The sequence below is a fragment of the Grammomys surdaster genome, unplaced genomic scaffold, assembly GCF_004785775.1.
Source record: "Grammomys surdaster isolate TR1022 unplaced genomic scaffold, NIH_TR_1.0 126271, whole genome shotgun sequence".
NCBI classification, from domain to species: domain Eukaryota; kingdom Metazoa; phylum Chordata; class Mammalia; order Rodentia; family Muridae; genus Grammomys; species Grammomys surdaster.
Window position 1 is genome coordinate 6,858,107 of NW_021621071.1, and position 15,507 is coordinate 6,873,613.

General features: G+C 42.1%; 1 protein-coding gene across 1 annotated transcript in view; it reads right to left on the reverse strand.

Annotated features, from left to right (window-relative positions):
• The window catches only part of Frs2 (fibroblast growth factor receptor substrate 2), a 75,466-nt gene that overhangs the window by 6,377 nt on the left and 53,582 nt on the right, over positions 1–15,507 (reverse strand). Inside the window, exons 4-8 of the mRNA XM_028759100.1 lie at positions 8,658–8,749; positions 5,443–5,534; positions 3,079–3,265; positions 1,605–1,763; positions 1,020–1,183 (exon numbers count right to left, since the gene is read on the reverse strand). Of these exons, the coding sequence (XP_028614933.1) occupies positions 1,020–1,183; positions 1,605–1,763; positions 3,079–3,265; positions 5,443–5,508 (576 nt within the window). The 5' untranslated portion in view covers positions 5,509–5,534; positions 8,658–8,749. The remainder of the gene's footprint in view (positions 1–1,019; positions 1,184–1,604; positions 1,764–3,078; positions 3,266–5,442; positions 5,535–8,657; positions 8,750–15,507) is intronic.

Genomic DNA, 15,507 nt, shown 5'->3' on the forward strand with positions numbered 1-15,507 from the left:
GGAAGGAAGGAAGGAAGGAAGGAAGGAAGGAAGGAAGGAAGGAAGGAAGGAAGAAGTCCGAACCAAATAGACTTCTCTTTTGTAGCTCTCAGGTATTAACACACGACTCAGAAGTTAGAAACAACAAGCAGGAAAGGAAAAGGCAGCTCTGTCACTATCTCCTCATGATCTCACTTGACAAAGTGGAAACCCCTATGTAAAAGTTCTATACAATTTATAGATGCAAAATAGCTGCCACCTAGTAAGGTACCATCACTGCTTAGAAAGATCCGATGGTATTATCGAAGACAAAGCTACAAGTATCTGAAGGACTCTAAGAATTTTAGGATTCAAAATGAAATGCAAAATGGAAGCAGATAATTATAGTAAATAATATAAAAATGTTTAATATGCAAAGAACACACAGAACTGTACTTTAAATCATAAATGATCGTACAGTTTACAAAGGATAAACTCGTCTGATAATACACAATGCTCAATCAAATACGTGGCTCCCATTTGAACTAAGGAGGAATACCAAACAGCTCCAAACAACCTCAACTGCAAAAGCTACCCTCCCATCTGTCCTTTGCTAGTAACAAAGACTTAAAATACGAAAAGCACCATACACTCTTGGCCCATTGAGGTTATTCTATTCAGAACCGACGACCAGTTTGACTTTCTTCATCAACAGCTGTACCTCTCTATGGACAGACAAACTACTTGAAAGTTTCTTCAATCTCAGCACTCAGGAGGCAGAGGCAAGGGGATCTGTGTGTCCAGCCTGGTCTACAGAGTGAGTTCCAGGACAGCCAAGGCTGTGTAGGGAAACCCTTACTCAGAAAGAACAGAGAAAAGTCAAGTTCCCCCACATCTGTGCACGTTATAGCACATGCTACCAAATGTATTCCACTTCTTCAACTGTCAATGCAGAAGTCATGTTCAGTCAAGCTAACACTCGTACTGAGTAAAAGCTTCAAACGCTCACACAGGCTCTGACCCCACAGAATGAGCTTCACGGACACAGTGGTAGACCTTACTTGTTCCTCAGCCACGAGCAAAGGGTGTGTGGACTCTTCGCCAACTGAAGGTAAGCGAGCACTTCCCACAGAAGGGTGCCGGCTTGAGGGGTGGGATGAAGCATCTCCAAACGAGGGGTACCGGGGGTACCCATTGGGTAAGTTCTGAGCACCAAGCCCTGGAGCTGCAGTTCGTTTATTTTGTTGAGAAGAAAGGCAGGACATGGAGTAGGGCAGAGAACAAAAATGAATGAGACTAACACACACTGGGAGTTGGTGATACTTCCTGTCAAGTCCTAGAGCACAAAAAGGAGCCAGTGCGCTCTGACCTCATGGACTGGCTGTTCTGTAGTGCTGGTGCTAAAGCACCCCTCCCCCACCCCGCATAGGCAAGGCCAGCATTCCCACACTGACCTATGCTCCTACCTTTAACTCACATTCTAGACAAGGTGACATGTTTAATGTTTTCATTTTTAAAATGTTTGTAACTAAAGCTAGCAGAGGGTTTGTGGCTGTTCATCACCATTTCCAATTGTCATAAATACCCATAACCTATATCTTATAAATGTCTGAAATGCAAACATGCAAAGAAAAAGGGCTACTTACTCGTAGGTGTTCGAGGTGTTCTAGGGACTTCCAATTCTGTCTGATGACTATTCCTTTCTACAACTGGCTCTTCCACCACATTTATACTATTATTTTGCATAATCTCTTGCAGCATGTTAAATAATTCTTCTGCACGGGCACACTTGAAAGCAAAAATTCCTACAAAGATAAACCAAGAGCAATACATAGTAATCATGCCTTTAAAAAGCTATAGGAGCTTTGGTCAAAAGAATTTCCTTTTGCACTGGTCAGTAACTGCGCAGATTGATTCAAAAGACCAAACTAAATGACTGTTGAACATCTGGTCATATTTGGGACATGGATGGATGGATGGATGGATGGATGGACGGACGGATGGACAGACAGACAGAGATATATCAATGACCCCTTCAAGGCTCGAGGAACAGTACAGAAAGGGAGAAAAATGTCAGACTCAGAGGAAGAGCAAGGGTCTAGAACGCTGACTTCCAGGAATGACAGGAGCTATTATCGTGTACCTGAGAACTGAACTTACTAGACCCATCAATATACCCTATCATCGGGTAAGAGAGCTGGCTCTAGGGGCTTTAGGATTTATAACTAGTTAGTGGCTATGTGGGAAAGAAAGATAGACTTATCAATGGTGCAGCCATTGGTAAGATGCTTACATCCCTGAACAAACCCTTGCATATATTCCTGTAAATAACTCGAATGAAACTCACTGAATTTCCCCAAGTTGTCGTCCCCCAGCCCCTGCACACCAAATGACATGAAAGTAGATGGGGACTATCTGGGGAAAGAAGGGGACAGCAAGAGTGGGAGGTGGATGCGATCAGACTTTATAATGTACACACGTGAAAATGCCAAGGAAGCCCATTTTATGTATAATGGATCTATGGTAATAAGAGTTTCCTAAGTTGCAAGAACATTCAGAGAGGAAGACACTGTGAAAGAGGCATCGTGACAGTCTGAATGAGAATGGCTCCGACAGGCTCATGGATTTCAATGTTAGTCTCTAAGAGCAGAGGTAGGAGGTGTGGCCTCGTGTGAGAACGTGTGTCACTGGGAGTGGGTGGCAGGCCAGGAATCTCTACCTGCTGCCACTGGACCAGGATGTAAAGCTCTTAGCGACTGCGCCACTCCACTGCTTACAGTCTTTGCCCAACAAGTTAGAACCGAAAAGACAGTTAACGTTTCATTTCTACCAAGTTCAAAGTGTTTAGTACATGCTTGGTGAATGGATCTATAGTTTATGTTTATTAACTATCCTATTTTTTTTTTTTTGGTGGTATTTATTTATTGGCTTGGGTCTTCCTTTTTAACCATGGCTTGCCTGGAATTTGCTATGCAGAATTTGCAACAATCCTCCTGCTTTTACCTCCCACATGCTAGGTGTACAAACGTGTGTCTCCATGCCCAGTCTTTTATGCAGAATAACCAGAAATGCAATGCTTCAAATGTACTGTCATCTGGAGAAAATAAAGGCTTTACCTACCTTGTCCAGTTTGACACCTTCGACCACTTTCAAAAGAAAACAGATTTGAGTCGTAGCCGTACCGTCGCAGGCAGAGGTAGTGCCATTTCACTGAGTCCCGCTTCCGGGTGTACAGAATCAGTTCTGTGTCTGTGAGCTCCATGATACCAGAGCCTAGCTCATTGCCATCATCATCCACGTTAATGACCTAAGAAGACGTGAGAGCCACTTAACATTTCACTACCTTTTAGAAAAGAGTGCACTGCTGATAACTCTGTCAGCTTTCCTTCCCTTGCTACTGCATTCACACCAGTGTGTGGAGGGCAGTCAATAAGATAATATCCATCCACACGGATAAAGAATTCACATTCCCACTTAACAGGACCCAAACACAAAATGAGACTGTTTGACTGTTGACAAATGAATGCAACAGAGCCTGTACACGGTGGCAACTGTAGCCTAAAGTGGCTACAGAGAAAGCAGGGTCTCTCCTTGTAGACCTGAGTAGAATTAACTTTACAGAGCACATCTGGCGGCTCACATGATGCATGACACAGTATGAAGGCACGATGCTGAAACAGAACCAAGAAAGCACCTTTCAAAGAGACCAAATTAAGACAGGCACAAAGTCCATCCAATGAGGAGTGTACTCTGAGCTTCAGAAAACACCCAGAAGGCTGGTGTGGGGCTCACGGGTAAAACAGCTAACTAGCATGCCTGCAGCCCTGGGTTCCACTCCCACTGTTACAACAAAGACAAGGCCAAAGACTAAGAATAAAGGGTACCATACAGAGAACTGTTGTTCCTGGGCCAAGGGCAGGTGATCTCCATGTACCTTCCCCATTCCATCTTCCTAACATCCTACAGTACAGGCTTCCACTGCAGCCATGGAAGTAAGACTTACTCATCATACAAACTGCCCCAGAGAGCAAAGCGGTTAAGTAGCAGGGGTCGAACTTACACACATACATGTCACCCAGAGGCGAGGACCCCCCAGAAAAGGAGCAGTTAGCCTATTTTATCACAGTTACTGAAGGATAAAAGAGGACTAACTGTGTGCCAACCTCAGGATGGATCACAGTGTAGCTTAGAAATCAAGCCAGACATGGTAGGACATGCATGCAGTCCCCGCTAGAGGGAAGAGAAGGACTGGGACTGCACGCAGCCTTGGATACAGTGAGACTCTTGTACTAAGAAAGAAATCATGATATAAGCATGTGTGATGGTGTCTCCAGACGGTGAGGGCACTGATGCTCGTCGGCAATAACATTTACGAAGTGTCAAACCTTAAGACCTTCAGACAAGTCTTCCAGTCACTGTGGACATGTCTGTAACGAGGATTTCCATATGCTGACCATGACATACATGGTTCTGTTCTAGAATACACTTCTGCCCTGATACACTATCACACCCGAGTCCTACAGCAGTGGGCTAATACAATAAACAATGTACTAAAAGCTCTAAGACTGACCCAAAATAAAATTATTGTTTGATGTAAGATTTTTGTTACAGTAACAGAAAGTCTGCAAGTGCTAAGCTTGTAGTCTCAAGAAAATTGTAAAATGACATTTAAAAAAATTATTACCAAAACTATGTGATTAGCTGGACAAAAAGGACCAAATGAAAACTAAAAAAAATTCATTCTTATTATGGTTTGTTCCCCTAACAGCTCATGTGCTGGAGGCTTGGTCATTACTGTGGCAGTGTTGAGTGGCAGGACCTTTAAGAGCTGAGGAGTCCTTAGGTTCCTCAGTGGGAGGACAGTGGGAGGTCCTTAGGCTACTGGGGGTGTGCCCTCAAAAGGAATCAATCCAGTTCCTGTGAGATTTTGGCAGAGCACAGTCTCTCAGGATTCTGGTCTTGTAGACGACTGAGATCTCGCCCACAAGGAGGCAGTCTAGTCTAGTAAAGGGGTTCTTTTTTGTTTGTTTGTTTTGTTTTGTTTTGCTTTGTTTTGTTTTGTTTTTCGAGATAGGGTTTCTTTGTGTAGCCCTGGCTGTCCTGGAACTCACTCTGTAGACCAGGCTGGCCTCGAACTCAGAAATCCGCCTGCCTCTGTCTCCCAAGTGCTGGGATTAAAGGCGTGCGCCCCCACTGCCCGGCGTAAAGGGGTTCTTGACTGAAGTTTTCTCTTCAAGTGTGAACTAAACACAGCTCTCTGCTGTATACGCACTTGGGTTTAGGGACTTGCTGCAGCAGTGAAGAACAGAGTAACAACCCATATTGTTAGTAAGAAAGTGCCATCATTTACTCAGATACGAAAAGGCACATTGTGGGGGAAGAGGGGGGTTAAAAAAAAAAAAGGCAACATAGATCAAGTGTCTGAGTATGTATGTCCAAGAAGGCAGAAGGAGAGACATGTATAATTCTGCTGGTTTTACTGACCTTAAACTTGTTCCGATGGTTATCTGGGACAGTGTCTTTATCTGGACAGCTACAACAGCTACCCATGGCTTCTTCAGAAGACCATGTGAGCACTACACAGAAAATAATTTGAAGAAAATTATTATACACGGGATGCAAAAGATTCAAAATAGGAAAATACTACAAAGCATCCCGTATAAGCATGATACTTGGATGCAGAAAATAAAGCCCAACAATGGTAATGTTTAGGAAGAAACTTCATTTAACTAGTTGGTCAATTATGCTTTTGAACAGAGTAAATTATACATGCCACAGAAACTCACATTTCCAGTTTAATTTATAACGGTCTGCTTATTCTAAAACCTTATACCATTCACTATCTAAATAGCTTACAGTCAACAGTTAATCAAGAAACCAATCTTTTATGGCCTATCAGAAAGTTCATGTCCTTCCTTAAAAAAAAAAAAAAAGTTGGGCATGTGGCACACTACTTTAATCCTAGCAGAAACAGGCAGCTCCCTATAAGTCTGAAGCCAGCCTGACTTACATAGCAAGTTCCAGGCCAGCCAGAGCTATACAGTGAAACCCTGACTTAAAAAAAAAAAAAAAACAATTTAAAAAAAAAGGATGCTATACTTTTAACTATCAGGAACTCTGATTCTTATTCATTGTAGTACCTTTTACATATTCTATTAGACAAGAGTTCATACACTATCAAATCTTAAACAGTACATTAGTAAGAAAGAAGGTCAACTCAAAATTCCACCAGCAGCATAAAATACACAGCACTGCACAACCTGGTTTTTGTGTATTTAATTCTTTGCCACAGAAGGTCAGATAGGAAAGGTTACAGAGGTGAGACACATGTTCAAGGACATTCCAAATAAACACAGGGGAATGTCAAAGCAGTACTTCTAAAGAAAGGAGAGAGGTGGAGTGAACTTGCTGTTTGCTACGTGGGAATGAGGCCCCACACAGGAGCCAGGAGCCACGATGTTACAAGCACAGGTCTGACTGAAACCATCAGACACTTCTTCAGCACTTTCAGGTTTAACAAGCAAAGCCTCCTCTTCCTCTAGGAAACTACCTACCTCACCTCAGTTAGAGTAACAGAATGCTCCCCCCACATCAGCCTACTGTCTCATGTCCTTCCATCCACACAGCTATCCGAGGCTTCCCTTTCTCATTTAAAGTTCTCCTGACTCCAGCCTATTAGGCTAATTTAAAGTTGTTTTAGACTTCTCACTCATCCCCATCTAAGCTCCCCAGGCTGTCCTGATAGCAAAGCATCCACCATGCTTTGTACGTAGCAGAACTGGGGTTGGCTATCTATTTATATACTGTTTTCCTTCCATTATGAGCCCCTTCCCAGTAGCAGCAAACCATACTCAGCCTTGCGTACCTAGTGTTCAGCACAAAGTAGGTACTTTAGACTATTTGTGAACTGCCAGTAGTTATAATTAAGATGAAAAATCATAATAGTCTATAAGTCTGAGGAAATGATAACCTTCATGTTCCACAGTGAATTGTCAGCGCTGTTCACCAGGTTTTGTTGCAATAGTTATTGTCCATACTGACTCACTTCACTATGAGCTCTCTGGAGAGCGGCTGGTTATCTTCTTCATTTCCTAGGGCATTAGCATACTGTCTAACATAGTCCATGTTCCATACATGTTAAGTTTTTTACCCAGAAGGGCTACATTATTAAATGGGAAAATATTTTTAAGTTTACAAAAAAGATGTAATTGTTAGAAACATTTGAAAATCTTAAAATTATATAGCATTCTTTCCCCAACTTCCTTAGAATTCATTCATTTTAACTACAAAGGGGAGATACTCAGATGTGTGTTTAAAATTTATTTGCCTGCAAGATACACCTGAGTGAGATTAACTCAGAAATCAACAGAAAACTGAACTAGAATAAAGACCTAACGGCACAGCAGCAATAGGTACAGAGAAGAACGTGACGACTTCAGAGACACAGTCTGACACGCCGAGTGGCTAACTGGTACAGAGGAGCATGAAGCCTGCCTGGGTCCACTGTGCAGACACCCAGCCTCTTCTGGTGGAAACGACGATGGACTCAGCTTTGACTGTCCTAGCCTGATGCTATAAATGAAGACACACAGAAGGGCTAAGTATGTAAACATGAGTTTGAGAGAGGAGCTTAGAAAGTCCGACTACGCGGACCACTGAAGCTACGAAGTGAGCGAGGGCCACCGCTGGAGACAGCTTAGCACGTAAAAGCATTTACTACTCTTGCAAAGGACCAAGGCTTGGTTCCCAGCACTCAGATGATGGCTCACAGTCACATGGCACTCTGGTTCCAGGGGATCCACTGTCCTCTCACCTCCGAGGGCTCATGCACACACATACATGTGCATGCACATTCATACAGGAAAAGGTTTTTTTCTCTTTATAAAATGCGGAGGGGAGATTGTGTGGGAGTCTAACTGACAGAGTGGGCTGAGGACCTATAGACGGTAGTTAGGGACAGGGACCAGACTGTGGGCCTACCAAGAGGTGGCAAACTGCCTTGTACTCTAGGGCAAGAGAAAGAATAAGAATGGAAGGGACTAGAGAGGTAACTTCAGGTCCAGGGGATTGGACGCCTTCTTCTGGCCCTTACAGTTACCTGTATAGCACAAACACACACACCCATGCACATGCACCCATGCATACACATGTGTATACACATAGGCACACACTTGTACAAAAATACATGTACACACTCTAAATGACAAACAGGTAATAACAGCAAATAAGCTGAAGTTGATGGCATTTCCCATCTTATAAATACAAGACAAAGGTTGCAAAACGAGGGAGCTGAAGAGATGGCTGAGTACGTGGGTGAGCGCGATGTCTGGAGGCCACATCTCTGTGGTGACAGCATGTGACAGCATATAACAAGCACTGGCACTTTAAGCCCTGGACAGAGAACCATGTGAACTCATTAGCACACTTCTTCAGATCAGAACTCAGCATGTATGTGAGGGGTCTACGCTCCCCCAGAACACAGGTAGCTGAGTATATTTAATAGCAAGAGGGAGCTTTAGTCTGTGATCAAAAATTCCACAAATTAGCTGAATATTCTATATTCGTAAACACTGTTTGTTTAATAAAAGCCATTTGTCCTTATTTTCTGGGGGTAAGGGAGTCAGTAAATCAACACACATTGTTGCATCCAACAAAATTAAGTTGACTGGTCCTTTCTTTTAAGACAAATTTCAACTTACCTAGATCTGTCCATTAATATTGTTAGTCTCTGATGCTGCATCAGGAGATTAATCATATTTCAAAATATAATGTCTTCGTTTGTTACCTTAACCTAGAAATAACAGAAAAAAATTAATCTCTTTCTGACAGTTGAACCCAGGGTGTCATCATGCTGAGTACAAATATGTAACTGAAAAACACGTCCAGCCCTGAGACATTGTCTCTTTTATGACAAGGTTTCAATGTTAGGCTTCTGGTAGCACCACTAGTTCAGCTCACTGCATAAACAAACTCAAATACCTAAAATATTGATTTGAACTTGCTGTCTAAGCTGGATTTTAAAGATACCAAACAACGACACACCAGTCTGAGCTCTCTGACGCTCCAACTTCTCCACAGAGCTCTGACTCCTGCCCGGTCACTCCTCTACATGTGTGTCCTCTGCTATTAGCAGACTCCAGGCCTAATGTCCTGGTCAAGCCTGGAGCACACTGTTCTGTATTCTTAATGATTCATCCTGAAACTCAAGACTCCTTTAAACCCACCCTCTATATCTTGTATTCCTTAAGATCTTCCTGATAAGCCAGGTGGTGTTAGTCAATCTAAAAACTGGCAAGAAAAACATTCCAAAGAGGCACAGGATAAAGATATTCTAGCAATAAGTTAGTCTATAGTCGTAAGAGATGTCACTGTACTTTTGGAAATTTCTGGTCAATTTGTTTACAACAGAGGGAAGGGGACCAAACGCACTCAAGCCGAGAGGTTTTCACTGAACACCTAGACTCTATCTATCAGGCACTTTATCAGAGCTTCTAGAACTTGCCATGCGACCTACACACTAACTAGAGTTCTTAAGAGGATGATAATTCAAAATACCACCTCCAAAATTATATACTAACAGATAATCAATATAGTTTCATCTCCTATCACAAATACCTGAACATAAAACAAGCACACCAGGTACTTGCTCATACCCCTCCATCAGGTACCAAGTCTGCACCTCTTTTGGCACAGCTTCTTGCTTGTCCATCTATAAAGATGGGAACCTTGCTAGATAGTCTAGGCTTAGACTTAACAGTGGTTCTCAACCTGTAAGTAGAGACCCTTTTGGTGGTCAAATGAACTTTTTCAAGGGCTGCATATCAGATATTAAATTACAATTCATAGCAGTAGCAAAATGACAGTTATGAAGTAGCTATAAAATAACATTATGGTTAGGGGTCAGCACAAGATGAGGAACTGTATTAGAGGGTCACAGTATCTAAGCTTTCTCCACCTAGTTCAGGCTAACCTCAAACTGATGGTCTCCCTATACTGAGAGACATCCCCTAGTGCTGGGATTAGAAACACATACTACCTTATCTGGATAACATGACTTCTTAAAAACTACAGGTCTCAAAAAATGTTTGACAACGATAAAGGGGGATTTGCTTTGAGGTTTTAAATATATTGTTATTAATTCTTCTTTGAGAATTTCATATAACGTTTTATACAAAATCATTATTTATTTTTAGTTTATATTCATGTGTTTTGCCTACATGTATGTCTGTGCATCATGTATTCTACATGTATGTCTATGCATGCACAAGGCCTGGGGAGGCCAAACCATGGCATCAGATTCCCTGGAACTGGAGTTACAGATAGCTGTGGGCTGCCACATGGAGGCGAGGACTCAAACCTGGGTCCCCCAGAGGAGCGACAAGTGCTCTTAACTGCTGAGACATTTCTCCACTCGGTCTTTGTTTTCAAAATTATTTTTATTTTATATGTATGTTCTGCCTGCATGTACATCTGTGTACCGCAAACGTGTCTGGTGCTCAGGCCAAAGAGGGTGTTGGGTCCTGTGGAACTGAAATCTGACAGCTGTGAGCTGTGAGAGAACTGAACCCTGGGTCTTCTGCACAGACAGCAAGTGTTCTTAACTACTGGCCATCTCTCCAGCCCCAGTCAAAAGTTTGTGAATAATCAATGATCAAAATTAAAACTAACATCAAGTGGGCAGCAGTCTCTGAGGGTGGCCTGCTGCTCTGCAATGCGTGACTTCACCATCAGTGTTCCATCCCCAACACCAGATAAGACAGCTCGGCACACTTGGCTCAGGCAGGGGAACACTCAGTATATACTCGCTCCTGTACAAACATACAGAAAGGCTTAACTAGAGAGAACAAGGACGGCACTTTCCTACCTTCGTCCCTACAGCTAAGTATCCAATTAGTCCATCTCAGAAGGCCTGAATTTAGAAAGCACTGTGGGAGCTGCTCACTTGAGTGCCATAAAAGTTGTTCCATCAATTTTGTCTTGGGCCTAGGACAGAAATGGTTCTAAACATACTCCTGCCATTTTCACACCAAGTATGAACATTCTCAACACTGATTATTACAAATATCAACCAACTATGAAGATGTTTGATATTCTGTGTCCTACAGTTTGGCATATTCACCCAACATTTAATTTTTTATGTAGAAATAAGCATGCAAATTGCTTTTTGTAAAACTATATCAAAAATTTTAAATAAAAACTCCATGATTTATTATCAGTAATTGTTTCCTTTGTGTACTTATTTTATAAACATATACCTATAGTTATAAGAAACTTTCTCACACAAAAGAGGTAATGAATGAAAAAGGTTTAAGAAGAAGTCCCATTCTATACATCCTCTTCCGTTCTCCAGCGACTCAAATATACTAGTGTGTGAGTATACATAGCCAGAGAGAGAAGGGGGGGGGGCTCTTGTGCGTAAAACTGCCCACAGCTAAATACATTCTACCACAAATACCCATCTTATCTGAGGCTCTGCTTCACCATCTATCTGTTCTCAAAGCTGTAACTAATTACTCAGAGAGCCTTTCTTCCTTATTTCTCTGTTTGGGCTCTCAGTATTGCCCACTTCCACACTGAGTAAGTGTACCGTCAGTAAATAAGCTTGAGAGAAATAAGAACAGCAAAACAAAACCACGTTCTGTCCATTTTGAAGATGAACGTATTACAGAGTCAGTATGCTAACCTGTAAGACTTAAACAGGACTCAAGGTCTCATTTTAAGTCTTTGAAAAACATTTACCCTGTCTTCTTTTTTGTTTGTTTGTTTTCTGAGACAGGTCTTGCTATATAGCCATGGCTGTCCTGGAACTTACTGTGTAGACCAGCCTGCCTGTGCTGGGATTAAAGGCTGCGTCACCCATCATGCCCTACTCCCCTGGGCTCCTTCCGAAGTCAGTATGCGTAGTGTTTGTTATTGTCTGTTTTGCGTTTTCAGAGACAGAGTCCCCTGTTCCTCTCAGGCTGCAGTCCTCCTCCATCCTGCTCCTGAGCGCGGAGACAGCAGCTGTGTGCCACTGCTGTCCATTGTATCACTTTATGTGTTAATTGTTTTGAATGTTAGCACTGCTGAAGTATTATGGTGGGTTTGCTTGCTTTTCAGAGGAATGGGGAAGTGGGGGGTGGGGGAGGGACTGTGTGAGGGGAGTATGGAGGAGGGAGGGGGAACAGGGATCAGGATGTAAAGTGAACTAAAAAAAACCTTTCAGTACAAATACCTACCATATAAGGTGTATTGAGTAGTAAAGATTTTGTGCTTCCTTTAAAAGCATACTTTCTCAGTATGAAAATACATTCTCAGTTTCAAACAAACTAAAGCACTCCCAATATGAAGAACAACAATTCACTGGACCATGGATATCATGGATATTTGATTTGATTCAGATCTTCTGTGTGACTTTTTTTTTAAACATTTATTTTATGTAAGTACACTGTCGCTGTCTTCAGACACACCAGAAGAGGGCATCAGATCCCAATACTGATGGTTGTGAGCCACCATGTGGTTGCTAGGACTTGAACTCATGACCTCTGGAAGAGCAGTCAGTGCTCTTAACTGCTGAGCCATCTCCCCAGCCCTCTGCGTGACTTCTCTTTGGTTTCTTTCCACTGCTGAACGACTCAGAACTGAACACAAGGTATGTGTAGTGAACAGGGTGATATATATATATACTAGAGCTCGCTTTTACTGTTCCTGGAAATCCACTAATAGGAAAACCAATGCCTGCAAGTTTCCTCTGACTACACGTTTTTGCATGCGCACATACACACACACAGAGACACTATCAACTATGTTGAATTAAAAATAAAAAATAACATGCCTTCTAGCTGTAGTAGGGAAACTACACCCATGAAATCTCAACAACATGGCTGCCTACACAAGGCAAGGTAATTGAAATTCCAGTTGAGACAGGAGGAATCTCATGGAGCCCCACCCTAGATGAAGAGCTACAGGCAACTGACAATGCTGAGAAAGGGAGAATCAGGCTTCCTTCCCGGGGATGAAGCCTGACTGTTATTCAAACCAAGCGCTCAACCCTAGAAACGTGTGCATGTTGATTTGTGTGTAACTGTCTGTCTTCTGTCTGTGTAAGGGACATGGTTAAAAGAGAAGGAAGCCATGAACGGAGGAAGGGGCAAGGTGGAAGGGAAGAAGAAGACAGGAAAGCGGTATAATCACATTTTAAACTCCAGAAAATATAGAGGGGCTAGAGAGCTCCCGCAGTAGTTACGAGCACATAGTGCTCTTGTAGAGAGTCGGATGAAGTCCCCAGCAGCCACCCCCAGGACACACACGGTGGCTTGTGATCATCTGTAACTCCAGCTCCATGGGATCCAGTACCCACTGACCAATGTCAGCACCAAGTACCCACCCCACATACACATAAAAAACTAAGTTTATTTTAAAAATAATAAAATGAGCTGGGTGTGGTGGTATACATCTTTAACCCCAATACTCAGAAGGCAGAGGCAAGAGGGTCTCTGTGAGTTCAAAGCCAGCCTGGTCTACAAAGTGATAAACTTCAGTGTATTGAAAATAGTTACTTAAGCTAAAACAGCAATATTTGTACAAACAGTTAAAAAAAAAAAGGGAAATTTAGAACATCACAAACTACTAATAGTTTGTGAATAATAATTTATGAATATTAATTTCTTGAAATTACTTTTCTTTCTACTAATTCACTCAAAAAATTGAAAAAAAAATCAATGAATAAAAAGTTCATCTTCGGAGGACAAATTGATGGCCAAGAGACCACCGCTACTGCTGTGTTGGCACCATGGCCTCGGCCACCACCTCGGTGATTCAGCCCACCCGGGAGAATGGTTCTACCACCTCCTATGTGGCGTAGGTCACCCCCACAGATGAGAAGAAGGTCTCAATTCCCAAGACATAGGTCCCCTGTGGGAAGGAGGTCTCGATCTCCACAGGAGCCAATCCAGCTCCAACTCCTCCCGATAAGCAGGGACATTGATTCGTACCTCTGTAACTTATGTTCCCCAGACTCAGTTTTGTCTTTTTCTCTAGCCAATGGGGATCTGTAGGGAAGAATCCCTTACCAGGGTAGGCTTTGAAGACAGCACTTGAGATATTTCCTCTGCAGGAAGGTTCTGGCTTGTAGAGGGACTGTTGATTCAGGACTGTCTCCATAGAGGTACCCTGTAGTTTTCTGGCTACAAAGTTCAACCCCTTCAGTTCTTGACAGTCTGTTTGGTAGCAGAGCCAGTGGGACCTGTGGCAGCACACCATTTTCCACAGATGTACTAGGACCAGTCAGACAACCTGGTCAAGCCCTTGCTGTTGCTGCACCACACCTGTGGAGAGGACCGAGCTGCTCTTCTGTAGGCCTGACCATGGCCCCTGCTTAGTACTCTTCACCGTCTAGGGCTAAAACCTTTGAAGGATACCTCCATAAATGGTTACCTTTTCTGTCCCCATGTCTGTTACTTTCTAAAATTGGTGAGCCAATTCTACAGGGTCCTCATGAAACCTACCCCACCCCCATTGTCACCTGCCATTCATGGTGATGTTGCAGGTTAACCTTGGCAGTGTGTACATTGCCTCTTTTTGCTTTTATTGTACAGTCAGTACTATAAAATTTGTTTTGAGTTTTATAACTTTGTAGCATTTTAGATAAGGTTGTGTTTGTACTTGTGTTGAGTGAAAGGACTGTGTTGAATAAACCTAGGATTAGAATGCAAAAAAAAAGTTCATCTTCTTTAATCTTATGGTAAAGTCACTGTAAAGACTGTAAGTCACTCCTCTTACTAAGGCTGTCACTATAAGACTGTAAGTCACTCCTCTTACTAAGGCTGTCACTGTAAGACTGTAAGTCACTCCTCTTACTAAGGCTGAAACTATAAAGACTGTAAGCCACTCCTATTACTAAGGCCGAAACTGTTTAGGACTGGAATTGGCAGCATGTGTGTTTTCACACTTTAATTAAAATGCCAGAAATGAATGTGTTTATTTTGTCAATACTAAGAAAATCTTGTGGTAAAGGAAAGTATTCAGAACACTTCCTCTCCCCAAAACACATGAGTTAGAAAGCACTGAGTGCTGTATGCTCTACCCGAGCTCTGATGACATTTGCTCTGTTAACAGAAGAATAATCAGATCATTCAACGTTTAATGAAAAGTTATTCTGAAAAATAAATGTTACTCGTGTGCAACCAGTATCTCTCTTTAAATTACTAAAATGTTTTAAAATTATTGCTAGGAAAAAAATTTGCACAAAAACATTACTGTAGATTAAACCTCAAACTACTCCATGGGAATTACAACAGTGCTGCTTTTATACTAAAGGAGGCCCAGGAACATTAATAACACTAACGCTGCAGCCTTTCTTTTACAAGATAAGCTAAACAGAAACTCAATATAAAAACAGGCAAAAAAAAATTAGTCTGAAGAATAGTCAGTATTTTATAAGAATTTTGGTTAATCTGAAGATTTAAAAAAAAACCACCTGAAATGTTCTAAAGGAGTTAAGACTTTAAAACAAAAATAACAACTAACATTCACATGTATGTTTTCAGAGGGACACTCTACAAGAGCCGG